A 27,168-nucleotide genomic window follows, 5' to 3' on the forward strand; every position below is an offset into this window, starting at 1 on the left:
CTACATGATACCCAAAGGTAGGCTTTCTTTTTTGGATTTTGATGGAAGGAGGAGTTAACTACGAGCATGCTCGGGGGGCACTAAAGACGACGAGCGCAAGGTAAGAATCAAGGGTTGGAGAAAGTTACCAAAAAGAGCAAGTCAAATCCATGCTTATGGCAAGGGTTAGGATGGTGAGGGCCGGGGCGCGCAGGACGGAGAGCCTTGCCTAGCATAGTCACCCATTCTGGGGCAGAGGACGTACAGGCGGTGGCATGCACGCAACAAAGCAGCAAAGGTGGCGATGCATGAAAGGCGAGCAACGAGCATGATGATAAAAGCATTCGTTACTAGCAGCCAAGAAAATAGAGATATCAAAGCATCGCGAAGACGATTGCAGGATGTCCCCAAACGGTAAAACATGTTCCATGGCCTGCATCACATTCTGCAAGTTTGAATGGCTGTACTGTACAGTGTAGGAATCCGAGGTCCGATCCAAATGCAGCGGTAAAAGATCAGAGAGCTGAATGGAGAGAGTTATCCTATGTGACAGGAAAGTTAAGCTTCTACTTCAAATTTTTCAGCAAACAGTAGTTTGCCAGATCGTAAATCCTTTCCACATTCATGGAGTTTTATTTCCTGAACAGATTTCCTTACATAGGTTAGAGTAGAATACACCTGGTCATAGTTAAACACACTCTACAAAGCAGTGGATAATCTTGGACCGACTTTGAGATAGACTCGTCTGCACTCGAAAATATGGACTCACAACTATGATGCTCTTTTAAGCAACATTATACCGCATCCAAACAAACATAATGGGGCTTGATTGAAAACAGGAACCAGCCATACAGTTGAGCAAGCTACGCTTCCTCGAGCACCTGAACTATGTACAACCCAACATCCCTTGATAGGCAAGAAACAAGTAGAATGAGGTAAGTAGATATGAGCAATAACCTCCCACTAGTTTCAGCACAAATGGGTCCTTTTTAGAGTGACTCGGTGAACTGTGTGGTTGTTAAATCCAATTCTTGCTTCATGATGCAGTTCATGAGCCACTCACTTGAGTAAGTTGGGAGCCCAGCTTTTGCTGCCATGAGGGCATCTGACATGTCTTCCTCACAAGCAATAACTAAGGTGGAAGATAGATCGTTGGCTTCACCTAGGCTTGGAAGCACCTGTGGATTCATTTTCAAAGTCAGGTTAGAGATGTTATTGGGTTGCATCAATCACCTACAATCTCTCGGGAGACACAACTGTGACCAAGAGCGTTCATACCTTTCCTCCTGCAGACAGTATAATCGCTGTAATGGTTTCGATGGGTGGCTGCACATGCCGTGTCAGGTAAATAAACTTCCCCTCTAACAAGCCATGAGGCTTTTGCTTAGCCCTCTGCACAACTTCATGTACTTTTGTTTTGTATTTCTGCTGGAAAGCTTCATCCTCCAGTACAAAAGGGCCTTCCTCTAAACAGAACAAAAACATGTGTCTTTACCTGCTAGACTTTCTTAGCTCATCAAACATAGATAAAGGCCCTACTTACCTATAAATTTATTCTCCTTTACACTTGCCTTTAACCAAGCTGGAGAGACAACCCAAGCTCTGCTCACATGGAAGGCTCACAAAATCAGGTATAATAAAAGCAAAACAACACACACATTTGCTTCAAGATCATCCAAACTAATTTGTTCCAGTATAAATGAAATATACCCTGCACTGAGTGCAATGCAAAAATTGTATGTTCTTCGTGCTTCACCCGTGACCACATGCGTGCATAGATTGCCATCATTGGTCATAGCTCCCCCAAGTCTCTCCACAAACTGATCGAAACACCCAAGAAAATAAGCACCAAATATGTATCAAAATGTAAAACTGGCACAAGAGATGATGAACCTGTGTTTATTAACAGTTCACAATAGCAAAGACGAAAAGTTAGTAAGCACCTATGTGTAGCAAAGACATGAATTTGACATCCCAACATTCATAATATCCAGTCGATTTGAATATGGAGTTTCAGCTGTATTACCTTTGTCAATTGCAATCGCCTATTGTTGTCAGCAACATTCATTAAATATATCATATATTTTCCTTTCAGCGCACCATCTGTTGGAAGATCCTGCTGTGCTTCACCCACAGTTTGAGGGGCTTTTACCATGGTAGAAGGCTTTGTATGAGGTGCAGCAAGTAGAGCATTCAGTGACCCTGTCAAGTCTACTAGTACTTTTTGAGGCACAGCACACCCTGCTGTGTCATTGGAGCTGTTGAGCACTTTCTTGCATTTGTTGGGCTTTTGAGCTTGCTGTGCAAGAGGTCTTCCCCTTTTTCGACCTCCTTGTCCCAACATAATACAAATATTCTCTTTCTCTTGCCCTGGGGGGGTAAGAGTTACAGAATTGGCATCAATCCTCCTTACAGGTGAACTAACTCCTGCAAAACCGGGCTGTGACTCTTCACACAAAACAAAAATCACTCAGCAACATATTAAAAGAGGCATCTCATAAAGAAACAAAATCAAATGATAGATGAGACAACACAAACCAATACTGCAACAGGTAAAAACTGGGTATACCCGTTTGAAACTTCTCTGGAGATCCTGGAGCTAAACTCAACGATACTGTATGCTCTGTAGGGACCTTGTTCACATCTTCAGTTACTTCCTTATTTTGAGTAGCCACACTGGATAAAACTCCATCAATATTCAGAGGCAACATGCCTTTCATACCCAAAGACTTTGAATTGACTTTGTTTTGAAGAGCAAAAACTGGAGTTGCTTGAAGGCTGGGCTTCACTTCCACAGCTGTAGGTGTATTAATTGCAGCTGCTGGAGAAGGCTTCAAGACTTTGGAAGCTGTAAAGTCAAAGGGTTGTACAGCACCTTCTTGAAGACCTTTAGTACTTAGCTTTCCTTGTATAGGTGTAGTGTCAAATCCAATGCAACTGGTTGGTGCAGAAACAGATGGCCCATGCAAGTGGGAAACCAGAAGAGTAGCATTACCAGGAATGCTCATTGCTCTTCTCACATCAGGTTTTATGGGAAGCTTGCGCGGCCTTCCATGTCCATCTACTTCTGCTACTTTAAGAAAACCCTGAGACAATAACAACATGTCAATAGATAGTTGGGCATGTTCGCATTTGAAGAGTTATGGTCTCTCTAGGAGCCTCAATTTAGATGCACCACCTGTTTGAGCCAAAAATTTTCAGACTCTTGATCACCCCAACAAAAGAGTGTAAGGACTCCAACATCATGGAGCCGTCTCTGCAGCTCATTGAACAGAAATGAACCTACTCCCTGGATACAAAAAGCAAATAAAGTGGGAAGATTTTCACCCTTGGAAGCACAATTGAAAAGGCCTATGCCCTTCTTCAATGTCTTCTCTGCCTATTAGAAGTTACTGCATAATACAAGGGAAAAAAATTTTGCTTTGCTTCCTTGAAAGACTGGGATTCTGACCTTGCGCTGATAGTTCTTGCTTACAGCAGCTAGAGGTATTTCAGCATATTGAGTATCAGGAGGTAAGATCTGATAACTTATTGCCCCTATTACCTAGAACCACCAGAAATCTTTAAGGTTTAGACATAATTCTCTGTAACTTCTTATTGACTGCATCCCATTACAATTGACTAGTCCTAACAGCTCATTCAAAAAGGAGCACCAACATACAAGTAAGCCTTTCACCAACAGAGGCTTAACAAAACGATAGTATAGTCGATAGGAGGATACTAACATTGTCAGTGTCCAGCCCATTCATTCTATTCAGAAGAAGAGTGCAATATTTCCTGAGCAAAATGGCAGACACGTTAGTAGCTAGCTACATATAAAGAGAAAAGGTAGCAATATAACCACATATAAGAGATCTTAAGCTTCTGTAAGTATTCACACACCCACTAGTGACACATCTCTCAAGAAAGGGCGACTCTTTTCCAGTATTTGCAGCAAAACTCATCTCAGGGAGCTCCGTGCTGTACAATTTCAACACGTCCTGCATTGAAGAAGTGATGCAGATATGTTCAGCAAGCAACAAGATGGCAAGGACAATACGTTACCAAACGAGGCATGTCAGACCTTCATTCTTACATGTATCCATTGGGACAAACCCTCAATACTACACTGCATACAAAAGTAAAAGGGACCTGCAGAATGGAGTACTTATTCCTGATGCATGCAGCTGCTCTAGTGGATAGTAAAGCTGAATGGCCCTGAAATTCTTAGACTTATATAGAAAAAGCAAACTGCCTAGCATACTCAAAGAAATAGCGGGAGGAGAAACCATAGCACCTTGTGGGGAAGCAGACTATGAGCACACATTCCTCTCAACAAATGCAAGTAAAATGGAATCAATTCCCAAAATGGTCTGAAAGGTACGATTACTCTTTAAGCACAGTGACAGCACATTCTAACCAGCAGGAATGGAGAAATGACCCACCTTCAAAATTTCATGGCCATGTGCATCCAGGGATTTTGGATTTAGCAACTCAACAGAAAACCCATTCAGTAGTTTTGGACCTGATACAAAGCTCAAGTTTATGAATCAGTGCCTCCAGCTAGTCAGACTTGGAAAAAAATGGTGGGAAATTTTAGAGGAAAATGGGGCACCTTGACTACCCTGCCCAAAAACGTCAGTGTTACTGTCACTCCTTGTGTGATACCTTTTTGATGGACAGCCTGTTCAGACAATACAAATTAGTTCGCAATTTTTTTATGAAGTAGACAATAGAGGGAAAACAATTGCAAACTTCACAAAGCTCACGGCAAAACTCCATGGGAAGCATATGCTACAGTAACCAACAAATAGCAGGGATCACCTTAATGGGCAAATTTCACATGTAAAGACGAAATGCAGTCTATCAGTAAGCCCTTTGACTTCTCAAGAACCACATACACATGAAATAAGGTAACGGAGCATCTCTAGATAGGTATTGTGCACATTAGATGACTGCAGACTGGACTAACAAAGGAAAGAAAACTGTCTAGATCATTTAACTAAATACAACTCCAGTAGAATTTTAGCATGACTCCTTTACAAGAACAACCATGTTTTGACACGTAAGACCCAAGCTACATTGAATATAGTTTGTAGGTGTTAAGGAAACATTTTTGAGAAAGTAATATGCGCAAGGTTTTGTGGTTTGACCGAGAAGAAACACACCTCTTGACATGATTGTATCCTTAATAGCGTGTAATAACTGACACTTACTGGATATGGTGATATTGCCATGTTCAGAGCTTAATAAGATCAAGTCCTTGCTTTGTTTGAAAGAGATGCTGTTGGGAACTTCAACCTTGCAATCACCTGAAAATGCACTATGATAAGGTCAAAGTATGTGCAGTAATGCTATAGTCATCCAAGTACATAAAAATTATCGCTGTTGTCCATTCTTTTGCTTCTCTATAAGACAATTTGTGCAGTTCATTTTCATAATATGAATGTAGTCAAAATTAGAGAAAACAAAAGCAAAGACATGATCTAACAGAAACAAAATCTATCAGTGTGAAATCTGCACAAAGCACAGAAATATCAATTAAAGAGTATAGTATAAAACTGCAGCATGCAGTTCCAAGGATCAAATCTGCACAACGGAAGATGTATTTAATCCAATACTACACAAATGAAGGTACTGCAACCATGCATGTGACTACTTGACAGGCAGTTTCAGTGTTGCTTTTGAAGCCATTTAGCAGGGTTTGCATGACAAGCGATTTGAATACTATTTGCCACACTTCATAATATGTAAGTAAAAAAGATCTAGACAATAGAACCAGAAGACACAGCAAAGAGGTGGGAAGCACATCAGAAGGAACCTTAAACCAATCTTTTGCCATACTTCGAACTAAAAAGCAAGTCTAGATCTGTCATCAGGAGTTGTTATTAATGTAGTCCTTTGATCATGATGATTCCTGCACTGCATCCATGGTGGACACTGCTAAACACCTTAGCTCATCCAATGTTTCTGGTTTGTCTAAGCAGGGTGCACTTGATGTGGCAATGTCCTCCTGAATTGGTGGATGTGAACTTTTAGAAGCAAGTAGATACTCAAAACATGAGTACATCTAAGGGGTGTGACTTGCGGTTGTCATTATGTTCTAATATGCTGGATAGTGCTTGATTGCTTGCCTAAGAACTTGGTAAACACCTCAAGTAAGGTAGAAGTGTTGAGCAAGTAAAATTAGAGGCCTTAATGCTAGATAAATGATCATGCATTTTGGCTTAGTTTAAAGTGTACGACCACAATAGAAGCATAACGAGACAAACGAAGACATAGAAAGCAAAACTCAAAACTAAAACACAGAAACTCAAACACAAACAAAAGAAAGGATACAAAGAACATGACTCTAAAGTGAATGAATGCTGTAAATGAATGTAAGAGTATACAATGTGCCCAAGGCAAAGCAATGTGTCAGAGAGTGACGTCCACCGAAGACGGATCCCAAGTGATGTGACCACCAATCGGAGTGATGGAGTGAGAGTAACACGAAACGCTGATCACCAAAGTGTGAGGAGATTGAAGCAGCTGCAGAGAATGATGCCTGATGATGTGGCCGAAGCAACAAAATGTAACAATAGAACGTCGCATTAAAATGCGGTAGTAAAACGCCGCAATATAGTTTGACCAACTGGTAAAAGTCTTGGTGGCCAATGCAACAAGGTGGATAGGATGAAGGCATTCTTGGCCAATGCAACAAGAGTGATAGTGCTCAGATAAGGTGGATAGGATGGATATTGTGGTGGAAAGGAGTACACTTGGGAATGGGTCCCAGAGTGCCCACCACGCATATAAGAAGTGTGCATGGTGGATCCAAATGTGTGCATGGGATGACTAGGCATTAGCATTGTCGCCGCATAAGGACCCCATGGTGGAGAGATAGAGACACGTGGAGCAAAGGATGAAAATCCTTGCATAGGAGTGACCCATGGAAAGTCTCACGACGCACCATAAGCAAAGAATGGAGATCCCTGTATCTGAGAGGTCATGGTGTGCGTGTAGCTGGTGCTAGTGAGGGGAATACCCATCACAACCGTCCCAAGTGGAAAAGATGTGCCTATATGAGGAAAGGCAGAGGAAACTATGTTAGAGGATGGCATTCCTTGTAACGAAGTCCCATAGTGTCGAATGGCTTGTGGAAAAGGACGGGTGATAGTGTTAAGAGATGGGATGTTACCTAACGAGGCACCATGATGTGAAGACACTGCTAGGGTTTGCATTGAGGAAACACAAAGTGTACAACCATGACGGAAGCACAACGAGACAAACACAAACACAAAGCAAACTCAAACCCTAAATGCAAAACTCAAAACTCAAACACAAACAGAAGAAGGGATACAAAGAACACAACTCTGGAGTGAATGAATGTTGTAAATGAATGTAAGAGTATACAATATGCCCAAGGATAAAGTACAATGTTGAAGAGTGACCTCCATCAGAGACGAATCCCGAGTGTTGTGACCACTAGTCAGAGTGACAAAGTGAAAGAAACACCAAATGTTAATCCCCAAAGTGTGAGAAGAATAAGGCGACTACAAAGGATGATGCATGATGATATGGACGAAGCAAAAAATGTAGTAGTAGAACGCCACAATAAAAAGCCGTAGTAGAAACACCACAATAGAACACCCTAGTAAAATGCCACAATAGAACTCAATAGTAAAATGTGACAGTAAACGCAACAATAGAACGAGGTAATGTTAACAATCACGAAGGCTAGATTGCCACGTGGTGGGAGACTAATGAACTGAAATTTGCACAAGGGTGAGAAACCTACAGGGAAGAGATGAGACTGAACGGGGACAACCTATCTATTTATAGATAAGGATGGACCCTCCCAAATTAGGGTTTCACTAAACTCTCTCGAATTGCTCATCATTTTAGGGTTTTTATTAAATTAAGCCTGTTTTGGGACTGTTTAAGTGGCTAATCAGCATGGAATGCATTTCTTAGGTCAACATGGTAGCCCCTATCCGTGACCAACCAAGCTTCCCCTACAACCTCCAAATCCAAGCGGTCTCACAAGTGGTATAGCAAGCCACTTGACACTAAGCCTTGGTACAAGAAAGGGCAACCATAGACCACTTCTTACTCCTCCAAGAAAGCACACATGTACCTAAAAGAAAACAATAGCTTGTAGTCAATTGCTTGTGATCAACATCTCCAACTCAACCTAAATATCTTCAACCTTACATCACCAAAGCCAAACTATTTGAACTTGTTGAATTGAGTAGACCAAGGTCAAGGGTCCCCTTTAGGAACAATACTATTCCCAAGGCAACTTGCCAATGAACCTTCTTGGGCTCATTTATGAACCCTATGAGTAAACCAACTAGCAAAAACAAGTCAATCCTAGTATTCAAAAGCCAAATCAAAAACCCAATCAACTATCAATATTTGAAGGCATCCGCCATTGCTAATGAATCAATGAGTCGAAGCCCATAGGAGTAGAAATGGTCCAACACTCCATCATCTCAAAAGTAGTTGAGAGCTCCAGTACATAGCATTGTTGAGAGAGAAAGATCCCCCTCTTAGTCTACCATATGTCATGAACTAAGAAGAAATGAAAAGGCCCCATATATATCATTGCAAACTTCACATGAAGAAATGAAGAGACCCTATATCTTGTTAGCAGAGTATTTGTCAGCTCATGTGTGAGTCTGAGCTTGATCTGGGCTGGGCATTTTTATTAGGTATTTTAGGTATTTTTCTGGTGTGGCATTTTATGCCATTGGGGCATTTTATGCACCAGTCGGCCAGCATTAAATGCTGTCCGACCAGCATTATTGCTCCCCACTTTTTCAGCCTATTTATACTCAGTGGCTCCTCCTCAGTCAATCACTTCATCTTCACCATCTGCAGACTCTGTGGAGAGAGGAGCCAGTGCCAATGCCCACGCAGCCAATGACTCACTGTTGTATGCGACTGTCTCGTGTTCAGATATATGGATTCCATTTCCCGTGCATACATCTGAGTTCTCATCTGTATCGTGTTCTTTTCTTTTCTCTTTTTGTCTTGTGTTTCAGCAGTTTATTTCAGCACATGTTTATGCTTCCACCACTGCTCCACTTCTGACATGGTATCAGTTTTCAAGATTTGTGTTTCTGCTATGTTTTCTTGCTGATTTCAGGACTGTTTTGTACCCCTGCTGATCAGACAACTGCTGTCGCAGCTAGGCGACCTGTTTTGGGGCTGTTTTCAACCTGCGTTTTTTTGCAGTTTTGCCATCGCCTGCTGCCTCCGCACCCTCTGCTGCCTGCATTTTTCATCTGCAGCTGCTGCGACAGTTTTCTACCTGTTTTTCTCCAATTTACAGCCTGCGTTTTGCTGATTCAGCATCTCTCCTGGCTGGATGACTGTTACTTCAGGCCGTTTTCTCTGTTTTTGGCAGTTTTTGACTGATTTTTTGACTTTCTACAGCAGATTTTGTCTTCTATTGATCAGATTTTGGGTTATATTGCATGTGAACTCTCATTTTCTGCAGTCTGTGCTTGTGTTTTGGCTGTGTTTCCTCTCTAAATTCCATCTCTTCTCTACTTCTCTTCTTATCCTCTCCATATGGCTCCTCCGTGCACTTCCACTGATGATAAGTTACATGGACCTAATTATCTCACATGGAGTGCTGTCATGAAAGCTTGGTTTGTGCAGAAGCGGCTATGGTACATCGTCTGTGGAGCTATTGCTCGACCTCTCTATCCTTTTCCTCTTCTTGAAGACTTTGATGAGGACAACCATAAGGAAGCGGTGCTCACATGGGACTCGGACGATGCCCGTGCTTATTCGACGTTGCTTCGATGTATTTCTAAAGCGGTCTTACCGGCGGTTACCTCTTGTAGGACATCTCCTGAAGTATAGCAAAAGTTGCAGCAGATGTACGAGGCACCTTCCACCATGCGGGCCGTCACACTTTATGGCCAGCTCCAGCAAATGAAGTTTGAGCCGAAAGATACTATTCAGTCTTTTCTTCTTCGTGTTACGCAAGTACAGGACCAGCTTCGGCACATGCAATCTCCTCTTCCCGAGGTGCATCTTGTCGAGACGGTCCTCTACAAGCTCCCCCCGGAGTTTGATGGAGTGGCCAATGCTTTGCGGGCGCAGACATCATCGACTCCTGTCAGCTTTACACATATGACCTCGATGTTTCTTGAGCATGAGGCATCCTTGAGATTACAGGGGCAGCTTCCGACACATTATGGAGGTGAGGCTTATGTAGCTTCAGAGAGGGGTGACGGGAAGAAAAAGTCGAAGGCCCAGTGTTACCACTATGGCAAGAAGGGACATCTGCGGAAGGACTGCAAGAAGTTAGCAACTTCCAGAAAGAAGGAGCAGAAGACGAAGCGGGATTCTGACTCTGCCGATGAGTCCTCTCCTTCATCAAACTCCGACTCCGATCCTCCGACCAAGGTGAAGTCCAAGGCACGGAAGGGATCCTCTTCTTCGGATTGCGGGAAGGGCTTGGTGGCCCCTTCCCCGGCTGCTTTCTAGTGGTGGTGATGAGGTCATCCCTCACGACTCTCTTGTGCCAGAGAGGGAGTGTGAGCAGGTGTTCAGATGGGGCAGCCGCGCCTCATCTATATTTTTATACAGGTGCACAAGTTCCAGAGAGGGACGTCCCTGACGCATCGACTTTCGTCTGGCGGAATCAAATCCTGGAGCTAGGATTGACATCCAAGTTCATGCTGAGCTGGTTATCTGACAGAGAGCGGAAGGCTTTCGTCTGGAGCTCACATGAGGGGACACTTTGGCGGTCTGGCCAAAGGCAGGGAATCCATGGTCACCTATGTTCAGAGGCATTTTTGACTGGATGGTCTTGTATGCTACTGCGAGACATTGGTGATGGACACAGAGACATGCTATGATCTTCTCTATTTTCAGGTGTTTGGTACGATCGACATCGACATCAGGTTCTCTCCGAGGCACCTTGGTGTTGGCTTGATCACCCACTGCTTGGGTATCCATGGTTCTACTTGGTGGTTCTCTGTTGTATAGTTTCTGATCCCTTTTCATTGTACTATTCTATTGTATCAGATCACTCATGATCTGAGAGAGGGTGTTAGCAGAGTATTTATCAGCTCATGTGTGAGTCTGAGCTTGATCCGGGCTGGGCATTTTTATCAGGTATTTTAGGTATTTTTCTGGTGTGGCATTTTATGCCATTGGGGCATTTTATGCACCAATCGGCCAGCATTAAATGTTGTCCGACCAACATTATTGCTCCCCACTTTTTCAGCCTATTTATACTCAATGGCTCCTCCTCAATCAGTCACTTCATCTTCACCATCTGCAGACTCTGTGGAGAGAGGAGCCAGTGCCAGTGCCCACGCAGCAAGTGACTCACTGTTGTATGCGACTGTCTCGTGTTCAAATATATGGATTCCATTTCCCGTGCATACATCTGAGTTCTCATCTGTATCGTGTTCTTTTCTTTCTCTTTTTGTCTTGTGTTTCAGCAATTTATTTCAGCACATGTTTATGCTTCCACCGCTGCTCCACTTCTGACATATCTATCATTGCAAACTTCACATGAAGTGCTTCCTTAGTCTACTTGGCCATCTAGACATGGTCACCTTTTAAATTAAGATTGTCCACATATAGCACAAACACTATATGCCCTCCAACTAATGCATGGACATACAAATTTGGATCGAAGGTATATCTCTAATACCCTAATTTCTCTCATATAAATGAGTGTATTTTCTCATTTCATGCACACGAAGCTTGTTTGAGGCCATAGAGAACCTTCTTTATCTATATACCACATCATCTAAGGATGAAAAGCAAAGAGACTGCTTAACATTGATCTCCTCCTTTAAGTCGCCGTTCATAAAGGCTAACTTGACATCCAACTAGGAAAAACCAACAATCTCCTACGGTTGCCTAGTGCAAGTACAATTTGAATGGTCACCATGCCAACTATAGAAGCAAAAGTATCAAGATAGTCAACATCTAGCCATTATGCATATCCTTTGGCAACCAACCACCGCTTGTGCTTGTCAAGTGTGACGACACTTAGGTACTTGGTCCTAAAGACCCACTTGACTCCAATAACCTTCCAATGAAGGGGCCATGGCACAAGGTACCAATTGCCATTCTGCTAAATGGCCTCCAACTCTTGGTTCATTGAATTTCGCTTATGATCAAACTATAATGCCTCCTTTACCGATATTAGCTCCCTATCATGCGTAGCAAGGGTCAACAAACTATAGTTAATACAAACAAAGCTCAATAAAGTATACTTGGTTCCTCCTAGATTGCCATGGGCCATCTTGCAACTGTCGCTCCTCAAGGACTCCCTCAATCCCCTCATCGTAGTGTGTCACATGTCTAACCGAAAAGAGATTGATACTTCCCACATCTCTTTGCCTCTACTAAAGTCTATAGAGTATCCATCAGTGGAAAATTTGGAGCCCCAAGGGGCGTAAGCCCCATGGGCACTAGCTCCAACACCCAACTATCACCCAAATCTTCAAGAATAGAAATCTTCTCAATCCCCTCGACAACTACAAACTCAACAAATAGCACATCTCAACTTGTGTAAACATCTCATGAGATGGGATCATAAAGCATTTACCTTAGATAAAGTTGCATCCAATAAACACTTGTCTCTTGAGTTGAGCTAAAAATGCATTACAAACTAATTAGCTTTTTGAAACAGCCCCAAACATGTTACTTCCATTAATTGAAGCAAAACTCTAGAGAGTTTGTGTCCCACAAGTGAAACCTTGATTTGGGAGGATCCTTCTACATCTATAAGTAGACAAGCTGCCCACCATTTAGCCAATCCTTGTCTTGCAAGTTTTGGCCATCAGCCCTCTTCCACCAGAAGTTCAACCCCCAACGACTACTACTACATGGTCTACAACTATCATCCCACCTCCCACTGATGCCAGTGATCAGCTACCATCATCTTTAGGTGGTTACATCGCTGCGTTTACTAGTTCCAACCCTAGAGACTACTACGTTCTGGTTTCCAATCTGCTGCCTTCCATTTTCAGCATCTTGATTTGCGCTTACATCTACAACAGGTCATTATTGTGTTTTTAGCACTTTTCTTCATTAACCTTTGCTCCAACTAGTGGATTCTGCACTCAAGATCCATCTCCAATGGACAACACACATCAACACCTCCCTCGACCCATTCCCATGAGGGCCATTGATGGTTGGACAGCTCAACCCTTAAGCATCTTGTACATTCCTTCCTTCATTTATAGCATTCATCCATTCACTTCAAAGTTCTCTCTCTTCTTTGCTTGTGTTTATGGTATTGCATTTTCAGTTTTGTGTTTTGCATTTTTCGTTTAGGATTTGCATTTATTGTGTTACTATTTGAGTATTTGTGTTTCAATCATGTTCGTACATTCTGTGTTTTCTTTGTGTAAACCCTAGCATACCTTCACATGGTATCAAAGATGCTCCTTCAAAGTGTATCATGTGGCTATTATGAGGAGCTTGGTTTTGCGAGATACATGTACGACACATATTTGATTCATGGTGACTCAAATGACTCCATCTTTGAATCCTCTAATGCTTTTTCCAACTACTCCTTCAATAAGGCCATGTGGGCACATCTAAAGCATCTCAATATGAAACATATGACATATAGGTCTCTTTCTTGATCTCTTCATATTGAGTTTGTATTCCAATTAGGACTAACATTGCAAGTATATTATCAATTGTACATGGGCTAAAGACTTGTCTTTTGATTTTGCCTTGGTGAATATTGTCACCATCAACATGTACACGAAGATACTATCTTCTCTCCTGAGATCAAGCTTTGGAAATCCTTCTTCTCTTGACTGTCGTCTTTCTTACATTTCAATTGAGGTGTTTTTTATTATTTAACCATCACTTCCTACACTAATAGTTTGCTTACTTTTCATGACAAGTGGACTACTACTTTGATGGTTGTGCGTTTGCATTCTTGGCTAGCATTGAAGCCATCTCCCACAATCAAATACAAGCACGTCCCAACTGCCTTGGTGGCAAAACTTTTCCTACTCTTTCAACTCAGGGTCAAGTCTTCCTCCATCTATTTACATGATAGACTACTATCTTGGTGTTTCTTCAACTAGAATGGAGCCATCTCCCGTGGTTGAGATTCAAGCTTACTTACGCCACTTGATTAGCATTGGAGCCCTCTTTCCAAATCAAGTATAAGACGTCTTGCATATCAAGATGGTCAATTCTCCTTTGGCTATTTTAGCTAAGGATGTCAACTCTACCATCGTCATCAAATTCATCATAGTTCTCAACACCACACAAAAACCAATATCAGGTTCCTCTTCCTCCGACATTGACATCCATGGTTAAGAGAGGGTTCCTGCCCTTTCATGGTACTCTATAGGTTTCAACAATTGTTCTCAACATCAACCCCCCTTCCTTGTGATACATCCCCTTTGCATTGCCTGATCATCATCATTTTATAAAAGGACACTTAGACAAGAAAACAATTTTCCCACAAGGGACACTGTCCAAGTGGCCCCTAATGCATGCACATTCTCATCATGTAGCATTACTCTATACATCTCATTATGTAGAGCACCCCTGAGTGGATCCTGAGTTGTTTCCAATGAAAGTTTTTTCACCACCTTACCACCACACCTACGTACTTCTTCCTTTTCCTTCGTCACCAACATCCACGAATGGTTGGGATAGCTCGTCTATTCTGTGATGTGGTAGATCTTACCATGCCTCTCATTCTCCCCCTAACATGAAGATATGCTAGGGTTTGCATTGAGGGAACACAAAATGCGCAACCACTGCTCAAACATAGACTCGAACAATGATGTAATGCAAAATGCAAAAACACAAACACAAATAAAGAAAGAAGAGAACTCCCAAGTAAATGAATCAATGTAGTAAATGAATGTAAGAGTGTACAAAATGCTCAAGGGCAAAGCAAGGAGTGTCAGAGTGTAGCATCCACCAAAGACAAATCATGAGTGCAATAACCACCAATCAAAGATGTTTGAGTATGGAGAAGTAAAAAGTTGATCATCAAAGACTGAGGAGCACTAGGCAACAACAAAGATGATAGAAGATGATGCAAGCAAGAGCCCACATTGCAAAATGCAATTGTGAAGGGAGTTGCAAAAGAAAAAAACCTAATGCCAAGTACTAAAGGCAACAAATGCAAGCAAGAATAGAAGCCGAAGGAGTTGGTGATGGCAAAAGGACAACAAACACAACAAAGAAAAGTCACCCAACAACTACCATGTGCTAGGAAGACTAATGAAGAGATGGCAACAATCGCGAAGGTTGGACAACCTGAGGAAAAAACACTATAACTAAGACTAGAATTCATGAAGTAACCCGTGCATTAACTCAAAACATTGATTGTGGTATTGTGGGCTCTCCATTGACAAAAGTGTCCAATATAGGCACTAGACCAACAACAATGTCCCAATGTCCCTAAGATTCAAGCACTTGTTGCAAGGAGAGAAAAACCTAATGCCAAGTACTAGAGGCAGCAAATGCAAGAAAGAATACTAACTAGAGGAGCTGGCGATGGCAAGAGGACAACACAACAAAGGGAAGTCACCAAGCAACAAGGCAATAGCTAGAGGACAATTGCCATGTGCTAGGAAGGCTGATGGAGAGATCGCAACAATCGCGAAGGTTGGACAATCTAAGGAAAAAATGCTATAACTAAGACTAGAATTCATGAAGTAACCCTTTTTTTTTTTGCAAATTAAGTATGGATAATTATATTACTTCAAAAAAAAAAAACCCAAATACAAGGAAGTGCTCATGCTCAACAGACTAGTTGGAGCTGATGCAAAGTCACAAATATATCAAGTGTACAAGCCTCTCAAGACGAGGTCTAGGGGGGATGGGGGCAAGAAGCCATGGAGGAGAGGTGTATCACCATTTGGGGCTACCTACCTGCATCATGAAAAACAGGTCTTGGCTCCCCCAAGTGCGCATGAAATGAAATGGAAGCTCCTGACGAGCTCGAGACTCGCCCTGCACCTAGTCCCAAAATAGCAAATGCAACCACCTCAACAGGAGCAATTAGAGCCGATGTAGGAAGAAGGGCTTGACTTTGAACCAATCCGATGATAGGAAGAACGAGTGCAGGAACCAATCCCCCCTTTGCATCCACAAGTATAGCCACAAGAGCAAGGAAAGGAAGCTAGGCCACCTAAATAGATGGTGGAGATAAGGCACATGCATAGAGAGCAAGTAAAATATGCCCACAGAAAGTTTCAAGCGAAGACACTATAAGTTCCACAAGTGGCCATTCTCAAAGCAAGGAGTGTGATCCTATTAAAGCTGGGGCCAAGAACTAAGATCCTTTAATTGCTCCTCTTGGTCCAAGACCATAAGAACCAACCCCTCCCACTTAAAGGTCTCTATTTTCCCTAAAGTAATCAAGGCAAAATAAAATGCATTAAATTGAGGAGGCAACTACAACAAACTAGTTGGCATATCCTTCAAAGTAATGGTATTTCTAACATTTTAAACCTACATTTGCAATTACCAAAGCTTATTCACATTCTCAACCATAAAGTGAAATAGTTTAAGTTCAAAGTCCACATTTGTATCTCCAAAGATATTCTCTTCATCACAATCATCCTATTGTAGATACTCGTCTAACTCCAACAATATCTCACAAGCACTGATCAAATGCTAAATATGAGTAATTATAAATGGTGTGCAACAAAGAAAGTCTAACAAGTGAATGCTTAAAAGAGTAACAAGCGAATGCAAGCATTCAACTTATCCCAATGGACTTGTATCGTCGCAAACCATGATTTCTCCTCTTGAGAAAGAACGAAAGAATCCTTAATTGCCAAACGATCAATAGCCTCAATCACAAACTTTACCAAGTTATAAAGCTCCAAAATGACTAAATCATCGCCTGCCAAATGCGATAGATTATAGTTGTCCCCTTCTAGCTTCTGATCTTGTAAAAGAGCCGATAGCACCAAGACCTTGCAATCCATAATAGTATGAATCTCCATATTGGCATTAAAAGACATGGTCACTCAAATAACCTACACAAGAAAATGGATAGCCCCCTCAACTCCAAAAAGGAGTACTTGCCAAGGCTTCCTTTACTCGTCTCAAACTTGTCTTAACCATTGGATGTGATTAGAGATTTGAGATCTACTCCAAAAGGCTGAAATTATAACCTTTTCTTCTACTTAGAAAGCAATTCCTACACAAAAACAGCAAATTCATCTCCATTCCCACACATCTCCGCTTGCTCCATGGAACCTTGCTCTCACATGCGCTCTAGAGTGCTAAAAATGCAACCTTGGTATCAAGTCAAAATCTACTCTTCAAGTCTAGTCACTATCAATCAGCCCTTCAACGCTACTCTATTTCTCATCGAGCCAACTGTCAAGGGCTCCGTGTTCCATAGCTTCCAAGCCTTACCTACATCTCGAAAGCCTACGCACAATGAGCGCCTTTGGCATTTTCGCTTTGGACATCTTGGTTATGACTCACTTTATGAGTTGTCACATCGTGAGCTGGTTGAGAGCCTTCCACGCCTAAAGCTAGCTCAAGATGTCTGTAAAGCTTGTCAACTCAAAAAGCAGCACCGTACCCCATTTCCTCAGCAGACTATGCATAAAGCTAAGGAGCCTCATAGATTGATTCACGTTGATCTTTGTAGGCCGACATCCACTCCCGCCTTGTACGGCGCAATGTACTTCTTTTTTATAGTGAGTGATCATTCTCGATACATGTGGATGTACTTTCTCAAGCATAAGTCAAATGCTTTCACATATTTTTCTGCTTGGATGCTGCTGGTTCATAACCAAACTGGTCGTCGTGTTAGGTGCATGAGGAGTGATAGCAGTGGTGAGTTCATCTTCCACGAGTTTTTCAAGTTTCTACAAACGCATGGCATTTCTCACTAGCTCACCTCTACCAACTCCCCCTCTCAGAATGAAGTCATAGAGCGTAAGAACTGCACAGTCATGGAAATGCCACGCTCTATGCTATTCACAATAAAGCTTCCTGAGCACCTTTTGGTCGAGGCTGTTAACACTTTGGTATGCATCCTCAACCGATGCCGACTGCAGCTCTTCCTCAAAAGACCTCGTATGAGGCATTTTTTGGCTCTCAACCTGTTATTTCCCATTTTAGAGTCTTCGGGTATCGTGCATACATACACACGCCTAATGACAAGATAGGTAAGCTTAGTCCCTGAGCTGATCTCCTTATTTCTGTGGGACATTCCTCTGAAGCAAAAGCTATTCTTCTATTATAGGAAAACTTCTTTGGTTAATTCACACTAGGCCAGATGTATCTTACTCAGTTAGCATACTCAATCAGTATTTCACAACACCTAGGATGTCACATTGAATTGCACGCCTTCGTGTGTTGCGTTATTTACAGTGTACTTTTTCTTATGGCCTAACATATGGTTCTGGTTTATGTTTACAAGGATGCACTGATTTTGATTGGGCAAGAGATCTTGACACCCGACGTTCCCCTGACGGCTACCTCTTTATCTTGGACAAGGCTTCCATTTCTTGGTTCAGTTGTAAGCAAGAGACGATGACGACTTCCACGATCGAGACTGAGTACTGGACTCTCTTCAATGGCACCACTAAGACCATCTATCTGAGAGGTTTACTAGTGGCGCTTCATTTTCCATGTGACTCCCATAATTGTCTACTGCGACAACCAGAGTGCCATTGCCCTTGCGGACAATACGATCATCACACCACGAACACGACATGTGAAAGTCCACTTCCACTTTTCCAAAGAGCAGGTTGAGCTAGACATTATTCGCCTAGAGTTTGTGCCTTCATCAAATAATTTTGCAAATATATTGACCAAAGCAGTCAACCAACCGGTTTCTCAGTACCTTCTAAACAAGATCGGCTTGGATACACCCTCCCCTACTTCTTCAGCTTGACAGGGAGACACTTAAACAAGTGAATAATTCCCCTACGAGGGTACTATCCCAGTGGCACCGTTGCATAGTATATTGCATGAGCATGGCATCTTGCATCTCCCTTTACATTACCCCATGCATTGACATTTTGCTCATGTAAACATGCATCTGTGCGTATTTATCCCTTTTCGATCTTTTGAAGTGGTCAACTCTAGGATCCACCATATTCATAGCATAACACATGGCAATTCTTTTAAAAGGCAATTTTCCTACCCTTGCTTTTGCTTGTCTTGCTAAGCCCACCATCCTTTTTTTGCCTTTCCACATATTCACCACATGATTCGCACATACACACACTTGTTCTCATCCTGAAGCACTTATCCTAGTCAATGCGAGAGATTGGTCTGCTAGTTTTGTGCTTGACTTGGGTTTAAAACTCTCTTTATCTTTTCCTATCTGTCACTTAATCGGCCGCAGACCCTATATTACTTATGTATTTTCAAAACATTCAAAAAAAAAAAAAACTATTAATCCCATCCGCCTTTGTAGAACTTGGTAGGCCCTTGGGCAGCCGCCAAGCACCCTTGGTCCGATGCCTTGGCCTCTCTAGGGTGATGACTTGGGCTCCCTTGGTAAGATAATCATCGCCTCTGTAGTCTTAGTAGGCCATTGGGCAACCGACGTGCACCCTTTGTCTGATGCCCTGGCGGCTTTGGAATGGGACGCCTTGGGTAAATAAAAATTTAGACTGGCCTACTTTTCTAGTTCTATTTTGGACCTGAGAGGGGATGTTCTGCTAAGAAATGCACTTAGCCACTTAAACAACCTTAAAATATGATTATTTTAGGCTTATTTTAGCCAAAACCCTAAAATGGAAAGCGGATCAAGAGAGTTAAGTGGGAGAGAATCTAGAACCCTAATTTTCTATAAATTAGCAATCAACCCTTCACTCTTTCCTCAATCTCGTTTTCGCAAGTTTCAAGTGTTATCAGCTTGCTACCCACACCCCAATCACGGAGGATATCTCAACCCTTGCTATCCATCACTATTCCTTGCAGTCTGGCGCCTGCTTCCAACCCTCCACACGTTGATTATTGTTGTTTCTGCCAAGCGACTAACTACTGGTCACCTGTCAACTGTCATCTGCAGTTTTCTCTCTCCTCACAGATCCAGCTTTTCACTGTTGCATTTACTGATGTTCGACATCTGAAGGCTGCCTTGCTGCGATTCGGGATCCATTCAGAGTATAACACACTCTCCAACTCATTACCTCTACCTTGATTCTTGAGATACAAGAGTTCAAGGTACAGTATTCATTCACTGCATAGTGTATTTGCTGTACGAGCATCATATTATTAGTAGTCATATCATTTCATTTAATATCTGTATTCATTGTCTCTGAGTTACCCTAACACTAACCCTAATTGTGTTCTTTTATCAATCTGTGCTTTATCGTATGGTTTCTATTTATGCTTCTATATTAGGGTATTTTCTTTACAACGCTGACATAGGGACCACCTTCTATAGGTCCGAGACCAAACAGTCGAAAACATGCAACAACACACCCTCCAAGAGTTCTACTACAAACCCTCGGCCACCCCCTCTACAACAAGGATTGCAACCAACCGACCAATGGCCCCACCCCGAGGAATCACCTTGGAAAGAGCTACAGAGAGAGGCAAAGCTCACAACCCACACCTAACAAGCCCACGCCCTCACAAGAGACATCACCTACAGATACAACGGATACTACAGCGCCACTAAGGAGCCATACCTTGCCTCTTCAATCTCTCCATGTTAGACAAGCCCATGCGGAACATCTTAAGATGACCACACTCCATGAGCAATTCCACACTGCACTTGAAGTGCAACTAGATTGTATTGAGTCTGTATACCATTTTGTACCTACTCACCTAGTTCACCATAACACCAAATAGTAGCTTTACTAGGACTTGGAAAACTATTCAAACATTTTGTATGTAACCTTTTGGTCTCATAGGCCAACTTAATATAACTAACTCTCTCTCTCTCTCTCTCTCTCTCTCTCTCTCTCTCTCTCTCTCTCTCTCTCTCTCTCTCTCTCTCTCTCTCTCTCTCTCTCTCTCTCTCTCTCTCTCTCTGTGTGTAGCCATCACTCTCACTCAAACTACTGCACATTCCCAACTGAGCTCCAACATCTACCACCATGTCAAAGTACAACAATGCAAAAGCATATGATTGGGCTAGAAAAAAGAAGTGCATACCAAGAGAAAAGAGAGAGAGAAAGACACAAAAGAATACCAAAGACTACAATGAATGTACACCAAATATAAAAGACAATATGTACAAGGGGATGTGAGAAATATCCAATTAGAGTTTCTCTCTCAATCTACATATAAATCAAGTGAAATTGCAATAAATAGCACAAAAAATTATCATAAAATGCAACAAGTCAACCAACCAAAACCAACCCCCCCACCTTCAAGTCTTTAGGTGTCATGCGTACACATACAAATGTCAAGATGGATAAGCTCGAACTAAAAGCAATGCTTTTAATTTTTGTAGGCTATTTCTCCAAAGCCAAGGCCTACTGTTTGTACGACCCTTGTACCCAAAAAAAAAAAAAAAAAAAAAAAAGAATAAGAGACTCGTTGTCTTTGATGAGCAAGGCATTGTATAACCACCTTTTCTACCACCATCAAACCCTTCTAGATCTATGCCTACTCCATCTTCTATGACACCATCTACACCTACTTCATGGTCTATGGTGCCATTTGCTTATCACTACACTTTGTATAGCATTCTATTTGAGCATGACACCTTGCATTATCCCTTGCATAACCCATGCATCGACATTGTGTTTATGTGAATTAAAGAGCTTTGAAATGGGAAAAACTCACAAAAGCAAGCATCCACCCAAGGTGAAAACTCTTTGCATTGTATACACGAATCTCTCTTTTACCTCACTAAAGAAGCACATCATCATTATGGCAAATATTATTAGCAAATTAGTTAGCTCATTAGCAAGCTTGTCCAAGGTTTTGTGGGCTAGGTACTATAGGATATTATTTTTTTTTTTTATGATCACTATTTTAATGATGTATAGTGTTTATGGCTAGCAAATTGCATCATGATGCTGGCTAACCTGATTATTTGTTGGCATTCTTTTTGTCTATATATTCAAAATCCCTTCTCCTAAAACATCACTATCCACTTATAGATTTTCAATGTATGTCCTATTGGAAAGAGAAAGCCAATGCCAATACACACTGCTAGTAACTCCTTAGATAATTGTCTCGTGTTTAATATATGGATTCCATTTTCCAAGCATATCCCTGAGTTCTCTCTTTGCAATGTTCTTGCATAAAATAATCTATGCTAATCAATCTACCTACCATGTGGCATAGTCACCTACCCAAAAAGATACCCATACACTGTAATTGCTAGAAATACCCACAAACCAATAGAAAAAAATGCATAATGCCCTTCAAGAGTATCTCTGAGAGAACTAACTGCACCAATAGTAGCTTGAGAAATGCTAGTCCAAGGGATAACTAATCTCTAACAAAGATGGAGGCTTGAGGCTTAAGTGGAGAAGGCTTGAAAGTTGAGGGTGGAGATTGAAGTGGAAGAGGGCTGATTATAAATAGTCCCAACCAAGAAAGGGCTCCATGCATTCACATAAGGGTCCAAAAAAAAAAAATTAATAGCCCAAAAAATGGTCCCAATAAAAAGTTTTAAAATTATTAAAAAGTAATCAAAAAGTTCTCTCTAAAATCTATGCCCAATGGTCATTTAGTCAAAAACAAACCGAATCGAATAAAATCTAGACAATCAAACAAATCCGACCAAATTAGACAAATCAAACAAGACAATTCCATCTATGTGCAAAATGCAACCCTACAAAGAAGACTTCCATCCTAGTATGGTAGCCATGGTGAGACATTTGCAACTTTAGAGAGGGATAATAAGAAGTAATCAAAGACCCAAGGCTATCATTATGATAAGAAGTAACATCTATGCAAGGCATAGAAGCAAGAAATAGCCGTTCCGGCTTGTAGAAATGGTTTAATGCGTTCTAGACCCTTGGAGGAGGTGAAACAGCCAACGAACGTTCCTTGCCGTTCCCCCTACCATTTCTTGTTTGGAATGGCTGTTTCACGCCTATTGACCAAAAATTTACATTTTTCCACGTTTTTTCTTTTTGCTTATATCACACTCCTACCACATGTTCACCCATCTCCATTGCCTAATGTGCTCTCTCTCTCTCTCTCTCTCTCTCTCTCTCTCTCTCTCTCTCTCTCTCTCTCTCTCTCTCTCTCTCTCTCTCTCTCTCTCTCTCTCTCTCTCGTTCATTGAATATTCAAAGTGTCAAGACAACCCACAAACCAATCAAGAGTCCATGCAAAGTTCAAATTTGATACATTATAAACTCTTGAAAATCACAATCAAATTTCAGTCTATTTCCAATTCCAAGATAATCATCCATTTATATTCGCTTTTCCCCTATATTCGCTTTCCCCCTAGGAATCAAAGAGTAAAACTTTACAAAAATTTAACTTAACTTTACCTTCCTTTTTCCCGATACAAAGAATGCAAGACAAAATATGTAACGATATAAGACTATCTTCCAATGTAAAATAATCCTTGAATTATTATGCAAGTTATAGTCAACTCATAATTTGGCAACACAAGATAAACTCTTTAATCGTTATTTAATGCAATACCTTCATAAGATAGATGCAAGACTTTTAAAGCAAAATCCTTTTATATACCATTAATATATATTTTGTTTAATCTTTTCCGTACATATATTATCTATATGCATAACCCTCAAGATAACCTTATAAACCTTAAACAATATTGTCTTAAGTAAAGACTAATTAAAGTCTTATCGACACTTAATATTTTAAAATCTTATATGCTGATTATACTATGCATGTGTTTGTCACATAACAACTAGATACAATTAACTTTTCTTTATTTAGTTTACATATTAAATCTATAATGCAAAATTCTATGGTCCCTTTTTTTTAGACTCAAAGAAAAAGATATAAAAGCTAAAAATAGACAAAAATAAATACAAATAATCGAGCGTTCTTAATATATACATATAAAAACTCAATCCTTCGAATAATCGAGATGAAGTTTGTTTTTTTCAATGAACTACTCTCACGTGTAGTAAAGTTCAAAACCTAACGTATCCCATGCGAAAATCAAGCAAATATCTATCAATTTGGATATTTATTACTTACGATCGTTACCGAAGTTATTACTTACGATCGTTACCATAGTTAAATTAATAGTGATGCCCTCACCTAAAGCTTCATTGCTCGTTGAGAGATTGCTATCCATACGTGATAATTTTTTTTTGCTTGGGGACCATCCTCAATCTTCTTCTCTATTAAACATGATTCACACAAAACTTCGACGCCTTTTACTCGACTAGCAAGAGCTTTTTTTTTTTTAAAGATGGAGAAAAATTAAGCTCAAAAATGGACAATAATCTTACGGAAAAAAAAATCACGAGCAAAGAAAAAAAAATGCGTGTAAACATTTTCTAAGGAGGAAATATACATGAGATCCCTTCTCTTACCTCTTATTTAAGCAACCAATTTAGCCTACCGTCTTTTGAACAAAGAAGTAGTGGGTAAAAGAGAGATAACACACATGTGCCCCTTCCCCCCTTCATCATCACTATCATCGTCAGCTCCTTCCTTTTCTATATTATCATCCACTCCCTCTTTCCTCGTCGCATCATCGTCTCCTTTCCTTTCTTAATGCTATGGTCTTTTTCCTTCCGTCATCACCCGCATCATCTCCTTTCTGATAGTCGTCGTCACATTTTCATCTCCTTTCTCGTAGTCGTCGTCACATTCTTTCTGCCCCCGTCACTTATTCGGTGATAACACGGAGAGAAAATGATTTTTTTTTTTTTTTTTAAGATTCTCTATGTGAAGAAAACGGAACATTACATTGCTTCACTTTCTCTATTGATATCAACATCATCATCTTGCTTAGGAAATCGCTACAACATTTTGAGATCCATTATGAGTAGAACACACTCTCAAAGATCATCACAAGGTTTGAGATTTCACTCTCTAACTCACCTCATCCCTAATCTCCAACACATTAAGTCTTGAGGCCTCTTTATATCATATTGAACATTATACATTCATTCATTCATCTAGTTTCTCTACACCTTGAGTTCCACACATTATATTTGTTATACCCTTTGTGATTCTCTATCTATGCTCAAGCATATCTTTAAATGAAGCCTAGAGGAGTTGTCACATGCTACACCAACCCATTGTCTATAATTCCAATCTATCACCTACCTTGTCATCATGATTTAAAAAATCTACTACTTTTGCTTTTGGCTAACAAGAGACAACCTACTAACGTCATCAATGTCTTCATCATTTGACCAATTAGCAAGTATTTCAAGATTTGATGATCTAAAATTACAAACACAAAATCCAAACAAATTGTGCCTAAATTTTCAAAGCGCATATATGATTACTAAGGGTTCTCTTCCTACGATGAAATACTCTCTCTCAACAATAGTAAAACTATCTACTACATAACAAACAAGCTGACCATCGAATTAGACATAGCCAACGTTGCAATGATGGCATAAGAGCTAAGCACATCATGTACCTAGAATATTGTGTGGGTGGGACTAAGCATATTAACCCTTAAGGGTTGCATGTGGGTTGTAGATCCCTAACCATAATTGATATGGGACTCGCCTTGTTTAATTTGAGTTGTTTCTCAACTATGGCCTCTTAGATACTTCTCATGGATGAAGGGATTTCAATGAACAAGCTGAACTAATGGATCGTTTTGATATCAAGTCATGGGTCCATTAAGATATGAAATTTTGTATACAATTTTTTAATTGCAAGAATTAAAGTAAACTTACATTACATTCTAGTTTGAGTGAGGGTCCAATGCCTACCAAGTTACCCTTTTTTAGGGTGTGATCTGTTGTGTTTTTGCTATCATCCTCCTCCCCCAAGTTTCTCTCTCAGTTGAAGTTTGATTGAAGGCTAGTCTCATGGCATGTTTGCTTCTGTAAGACTTGCAAAAATACGGTTTGCATCTTACACCCATTTGCAGAAAGATCAAGCCTTAGAATGATGGTAAAGAAGGACGAGGCAGATGCAGATGCAGAAGTAAAGACTCTTCTTCACAAATATGTGTTTGTGGAGTGTTTCAATCAAGCTCTTGCTCTTCAAACTTTGTGGGAGCACCATGATGAGATCATTCATCACATGCTCTTACTCTTCACTAAAGATGTCTTCAGGCTGTCTGAAAGCCAAATTCCTGAGGTCAATATTCTCAAGCCAGATTTGGGCATCTTCCACCCCATAGCAACTTCACATGAGTGGAATCATCCCTCCAAACTGGTGATTGAGCAGGCACAGAGATCAACATGTCCAAATGTACGTAATAAAGCACTGGAATCTTGTCTGCACTATGCGGGAAAACACTTCCATTTTCAGGGCTTTTGGCCCTCTGGTTTCATCCTCTCTAGCAAAGTGTAATGGTGTTATATCAGGCAATCAATACAGTGCAGCAAAGGGATATGACCCCATGTAAGCGTCTTAACTAATGTCTTGGAACTCCTACTAGAGTGGCTGTGAAATAACTATAATCCAGTTGGCCTTCCTATGTGTATAGTAATTTTGGTACAAAGGGCATCAACGATCGTTACAAAAGACTAAATATTACAAACGACTGTATTACTGACTCGTATGCAGATAAAGCATACGTGCACCGGACAACCAGCGCATGCAGCTAAATAAAAGCAGGCGGTTCGACGGAAGATTATAGTCACATCGATTGAGCACATCTAATATTACTCCCCTAGAATGCATATGGTGTAAAGGGGTAACAAAGGCACTGATATTTTTCGGGAAGAAGATAGGAACAAGTCAATGGAGATACGAAGAGAATCAGCAAATCGAATGAAAAAGCCTCCGGAATTTGAGAGCGAAGCAAAGTGGGACTCACCGATGAATAGCGAGGCAGTGACCGGGATGCAAGCAGAGGATTTGCGAGTCGGTTTGCGCGGCATGGATGTCTGCGCGGTAGAGCTCTCTCTCTCTCTCTCTGTGTCTGTGTCTGTGTCTGTGTCTGTGTCTGTCTGTGAGCGTCCGCGCATGTGGGGAGCGTGTAAGAGAGAAGCTACGTCTGCCTTCAAAAGAAGCCAGATCCTCATTTTTTGAAATCATTAAATCCCATTTTGGCGCCTTCTCATTTTGCATTTTGCAAACTCGTTCCATAAATCGTTACCCTAACTTACGTACAGGAGATGCAAATGTAAATATTATTCTTTTGATAGAAATATCAACCATTTTCCC

At 41.0% G+C, this 27,168-nt stretch overlaps 1 protein-coding gene across 1 annotated transcript; it reads right to left on the reverse strand.

Annotated features, from left to right (window-relative positions):
* Positions 1-578: 578 nt before the first annotated feature.
* LOC148041950 (N-acetyltransferase) lies at positions 579-26,996 on the reverse strand. Its single transcript, XM_087684371.1, has 14 exons — positions 26,819-26,996; positions 5,175-5,270; positions 4,574-4,642; positions 4,404-4,483; positions 3,862-3,959; positions 3,705-3,756; positions 3,431-3,523; positions 3,158-3,268; positions 2,549-3,065; positions 2,006-2,427; positions 1,690-1,799; positions 1,523-1,581; positions 1,258-1,445; positions 579-1,157 (listed from the first exon to the last, which is right to left on the reverse strand). Exons 1-14 carry the CDS (start codon positions 26,967-26,969, stop codon positions 969-971), a joined length of 2,235 nt encoding a protein of 744 aa, XP_087540497.1. The 5' UTR covers positions 26,970-26,996; the 3' UTR covers positions 579-968.
* Positions 26,997-27,168: the final 172 nt, after the last annotated feature.

This window comes from Lygodium microphyllum, chromosome 1 (genome assembly GCF_053477565.2).
Source record: "Lygodium microphyllum isolate KBCC chromosome 1, Lygodium_microphyllum_v1.1.10, whole genome shotgun sequence".
In the NCBI taxonomy this organism is placed as follows: Eukaryota; Viridiplantae; Streptophyta; class Polypodiopsida; order Schizaeales; family Lygodiaceae; genus Lygodium; species Lygodium microphyllum.